A 4,975-nucleotide genomic window follows, 5' to 3' on the forward strand; every position below is an offset into this window, starting at 1 on the left:
TTTCGCTTTCACAACGAAGCACACAGCGCCTTCACCACATGGCGGCGGCGAGAATAATAGTTACGCCTTCTTTCTTTGCATGAACATTTGGGCGGCGTTATGCAAATCTTCCCACATAGTGATGTAGATATGTGGGGGCGTGTTTAAACGAAGCGTTTTAGGTAGGCGTGGCTGACTCTTAACTTTTATAAAGAATGTCTCTTTGGATTTGAGACTTTAGTCTTTGCAACTTTACAGATCTTCTTTAAGCACCAAGAGCTTGTAACACTCCAAAGAGAAAGGACGAATTGAAATCGCATCATATGACCCCTTTAAGACTAGGCTGTGTGCATATATTCATTCAAAATAGAACAAGACCATTTCCATCCACTGAAAATCACGACTATTTGATTATTTTCACCATTAAACTTCATCATATCCGCTGCTTAAATAGGTTAATGTAAAGCTCTGGCAAATCAAATGCATGCACCTCGGTGGTGAGATCCAATGCATTCGTTTTAATGGTTTACTTGTGCTTACATCAAACGACGATCATGTCATCTCACGTTTTAATGACCCATCATCTCCTCTATACCTTGCCAGAGAGAATGAATGCACATCTTCTTATGCAAGCAGGCGATCTAACGTTACTGGCCAGAGTCTGAAATCAGACAGGTAGTCAGCTGACATTTTCTAGAACAGCAAGCATGCAACATACCTTAATGAACGAGCTCCAGTGGGATTTTCTATCGTAACCTTTAATCGCACTGTTGGTCCTTCGGATTATCTGTTGCTTGATATTTCTGTCCCTCTCTGACTGAGATTACAGTACGACATCTAGGTGTATGAAGTCATCTGGTACTAACGACGTTGTCAAGAGTGAGCGTGACAGCAGAGGTGGCATTGATTTATTTTCATATGATGCCGTTTTCATGTGCGAAATGCTTGCAGAATGTCATCGCCTTACGTGTTAAATTACCACCGATCTGAATCTGACTGGAAAGACTCGGTCAGAACATTGAAGACTCATTAGAATGCAGTGCGGCAGACCATCAGTCTAAACTATTTAAAGACAGACGGGGGAGATGAGCACAAAATCACAGTGATCACACAAACCCACTTCATAAGCATTTGCATAACACATGCTTTAAATATACTTTCCCCACAATTTATTTTGAGTTTCACCAAAATATATTAATAAATTCGACTTATATATTCAGACCTATTTAGCTGTATAGCTATTCCAACCTTTCCGAATTTAAAAATGGTATCGCCCAACTGTTGTGTCGGCAGCGGAGAGCTTTGAAAGACGCTGATTGGTCGGTTGGCGGTTGTGTAATCCGTTGGTTTGTTGTGCGGAGAGGGGCTTGTCTGGAGGAAGAGGCCAGTATGGATCCGCCGCGGGATATTCAACGTTTTAAACGAAACATCGCCACTCGGTCCACGGTATCGTCGTGTTCCTCTCTCGCCATGGAGATTAAGAGAAAGAAAATAAGGGAAAGCATGTTTTTTCAAAATGAGGTGAGTTTGTGTTGTTGAAGTTCATGGTTTGGTGTGTCTGGAATATGGTTGTTGTTATTCAGGACTAACTTAACCGCCACATTAAATACTTCCTCAGGCCAACGACAGACATAAGAAGCGATGCGCAAGTGTGAATGACACGCAGCAGATAATAGAGGACATGAATTTGTTGTACATACGAGAGATTTCTAAGAAACTAAAGGTAGTCTGTGTATGGGAGCGTGGGATCATGTTTCACTGATATTCTGTGTTTTGTATTGAAATTCCCCAATGGGGCAAACAATTCGACATTCGGTACAAATAAGATCAATCATCTTGGCGTATTTAATTTTGAAACATCATCGCACAGCTCTAAAATCAGGTGTTAAGCTTGTTTTGTCTTTCTTTGTTCGACTCTTCTTCACCACCCACTTGCGTGAACGAATTATTTCATGTGAATCGGACTTTTCCCAGTGAATCTGTTGAGCCGATTCTCAGAACCGATTCGGACTGAATCATTGCGATAAGTTCTCGCGTCAAAAAAACCCAACTGACTCATTTAAACGCAATTCTGATCAAAGTCTGATTCGTCTGGAGCCGAGAACTGGTGAGTGATATGAAATTACAATTAAGTAATAAAAAGCCTCACAGCAATGTGTGATTTATTGGAATATGTAATTCACCTGGGAACACATGATTATGGACGGACAAAAGAATCACTGAGTCGAAGTTTTAGAACGAACTGTTCGAAAGAACCGATTCGCAGAAATGAGTCAGAATTCCATTACTTCCACTCACTTTCATCAATTCATGTGTCATTGTCGGTTATCAGAGACCCGCTTACAGCTTAGAAGAGGGTGAGCTCATCTTCTCTTCCAGCTGTTTTGATGTTACTTCATTGCATCATTTAGCTTTTTTCAGTGTGCCCAATGCCCATATCTCATCTCTCCATGAATCAGTAGGATGCACTTAGGAATGATTGTATAATAGATTGTGTGGTAGAGTCGTTTTCTTCCAGTATGTTCTTCCTTTTAGCCTTTTTTACCCTAAACTGTGTTTATTTCTCCTGATGGAATTTATCCTTCCAATAGGACTGTGATATTCAGGAGAAGTTGGAGTTTGAGATGCGGATGAGAGCTGGGGCTTACAAGCTTCTGGTTGCCAGCACTAAAAAAGAGCAGGTGCTGGATGCTTCCAGGAGTCTGTTAACCTGTAATGCCCGAATTAAAGCCTACATGAGTGAATCCCAGATGAGGAAAGCGCAGCAGGACATCAGAAGGTTAGAGCAGCAGGTGTATTGCCAGCTGTTCTTTTTGTTGGGAGTATTTAGTGGAAACATTTTTTTTTAATGTAAATTATTATTAGACATGCATATAAGAAATAAATGGCCATCACCTTTTTTATTAATTAATTAATTAATTTATTTATTTTTCAGGTCATCTGGCTCTCAGGATCAAATCCCTTGTAAAGGAAAGGTAGCCATATCTGGTAAGGAAACAACTTTTATATGTTTATATATATCTCTGTCTGTTATGTATTATTAATATGTCAGTGTGTCTTTGGTTCATGTATTTTTCTTTTGCTTATCCAGGCCTACGAATTCCATTGTTTTGGAAAGATACAGAACACTTTAACAGCAAAGGGAGTGAGTGACAATATAAAACATTTTATATTGTAATTATTATTATTATTATTATTAATAATAAAAAAATCACTGTCCTTGCTAATAATGTTATGAATGTAATGTATACATATGTTGCTCTCTGTTTTGGTTTTTATTAAGTTTATGGGTATGCTTACACTCCCAACAATTCAAAAGTTTTGTTTGGGTTTGTAAGATTTTTTTTTTTTAAGAAGTGAATAATTTTATTAAGCAACAAGGCGTTAAATTGATCAAAAGTGACAGTAAAGACATTTTAGAATGTTACAAACCATTGAAATTGAAAAACTAAATTGACATTTTAAAACAAACCAGTTTTTAATCAAAATAAAATTAAAAATTACCATTTAAAATTTTGCTTAATTTAGAAATTTTAAGCAAAAACAGAATGTTCTGACTTTTTAGCTTTGTGAAGCTACACTACATAACACATCTGCACGAAACGGCAGACGGGCTGAATGAGAATTCACTCTGACAGCAGATGTTGCTTATGAAACAGCAGCGATACAGCGTTTCCTTGTTTACAGCTGTAAACGAAGCAGCACTGTGCTTATAAATACTACTATAATATGCATTATGTAGAGGCAAGACGAAAATAAAATGCTAATCTAAACGTTTCTAAAAACAGTCAGTTCCCCTCAAAGATACATTCATATGAACTCCCGTCCCCAGCTGTATCGCGTTTTGTTTAACATTTCTACCGAATGGAATCGTCAAATATTTATCTATTTTCAACTGGCTCGGGGTGCATCGTTACATCCCTATGTTTTTCTCAAAACTGTTAAGCAGCACAACTGTTTTCAAAATTGATAATAATGAGAAATATTTATTGAGCACCAAATCAGCATATTAGAATGCTTTCTGAATGATCACGTGACACTGAAGACTGTCATAGTGAATGCTGAAGATTGTTATATGTAAATATCTTCATATAGCCTTTTATGCTGATGCCGTGTGTATCTGAACCCAGCAGATCCACAGCGGGTTGCAGTCTTCTGTTTGATGAAGATTGGCTCAGAGATTTTTGACACTGAAATGGTGATTGCAGACCCCTCAATGACCGATGTTTGCTTTGAAGGTGTCAAAATTTTGTAAGTTTTCAGCTTTCTTTATTTCTCTCTGCAAATCTACAGTCATTTGAGAACTATGTGAAAATTATATTATTGATTAAACAAGCTTGAAATGCCTTACTGCAGTCTGTTGAGTTCTGAGCTCATTTTCAATATTTTCAACAGCTCTGAAGCCAAGCCGGACTTTGAACTGGCATTTGAGCTGTATAGCTGTGGACTGGAGGAGGAGTCAACCTTTGTCAACACTCCAAAAAAACTGGCCAGGAAACTACGCTCCTCTTTCGGCAGATCTTCAGGCAGGAAACTCTGCCCTCTTATGGATGGAGGAGACCCTGACACTTTCCTCCAGTCCAACCCAATACCAGTGTATGCAAGGATAGATATTATGTTAATTACCGTTGCAATTAAATTTTTGTTTGTGTGTGTTAGTAGAGAAATGCCTGTAATACCTTTCAAATAAATAACTTACTTTTGTGGCAGAGGTGCACGGTACTCACTGTTGGCGTACACCACTCTGGGTTTGGAGCAGGCAGAGGGATCTTTCCAGTCTCATTCTCTTATAATTCTGCAAAATGGTAAGAGCAAACAAGCCACGTTTTAATAATTGACTAGCATAGTGATTCTGATTGACTTTCTGCCATCGGTCTGTCAGTGGAAGCTTCATCATGGCTGCCGTTGTATGGTAACTTGTGTTGTAAGCTGGTGGCACAACCTGACTGCATGACGCAAGACATGATGAGCGGATACCTGAGCCAACAGGTAAGAC

General features: G+C 38.7%; 2 protein-coding genes across 4 annotated transcripts in view; one reads left to right on the plus strand and one right to left on the minus strand.

Annotated features, from left to right (window-relative positions):
* The window catches only part of LOC107576583 (protein ZNF365-like), a 4,537-nt gene extending 3,535 nt beyond the window's left edge, over positions 1 to 1,002 (minus strand). For 2 of the 3 annotated variants that reach the window (XR_001608079.1, XM_016262735.1), the window contains exon 1: positions 698 to 1,002. The gene's annotated coding sequence lies outside the window, so the exon portion shown is untranslated. The remainder of the gene's footprint in view (positions 1 to 697) is intronic. The other variant, XM_016262736.1, reaches the window with a different exon arrangement.
* A 305-nt stretch (positions 1,003 to 1,307) lies between these two features.
* LOC107576582 (rhotekin-2-like) overlaps positions 1,308 to 4,975 on the plus strand; it is a 10,997-nt gene continuing 7,329 nt past the window's right edge. The window contains exons 1-8 of the mRNA XM_016262734.1: positions 1,308 to 1,500; positions 2,571 to 2,758; positions 2,915 to 2,967; positions 3,071 to 3,124; positions 4,113 to 4,230; positions 4,375 to 4,575; positions 4,690 to 4,784; positions 4,862 to 4,968. Of these exons, the coding sequence (XP_016118220.1) occupies positions 1,369 to 1,500; positions 2,571 to 2,758; positions 2,915 to 2,967; positions 3,071 to 3,124; positions 4,113 to 4,230; positions 4,375 to 4,575; positions 4,690 to 4,784; positions 4,862 to 4,968 (948 nt within the window). The 5' untranslated portion in view covers positions 1,308 to 1,368. The remainder of the gene's footprint in view (positions 1,501 to 2,570; positions 2,759 to 2,914; positions 2,968 to 3,070; positions 3,125 to 4,112; positions 4,231 to 4,374; positions 4,576 to 4,689; positions 4,785 to 4,861; positions 4,969 to 4,975) is intronic.

This window comes from Sinocyclocheilus grahami, unplaced genomic scaffold (assembly GCF_001515645.1).
Source record: "Sinocyclocheilus grahami isolate Dianchi unplaced genomic scaffold, SAMN03320097.WGS_v1.1 scaffold3972.1, whole genome shotgun sequence".
Lineage (NCBI taxonomy): Eukaryota > Metazoa > Chordata > Actinopteri > Cypriniformes > Cyprinidae > Sinocyclocheilus > Sinocyclocheilus grahami.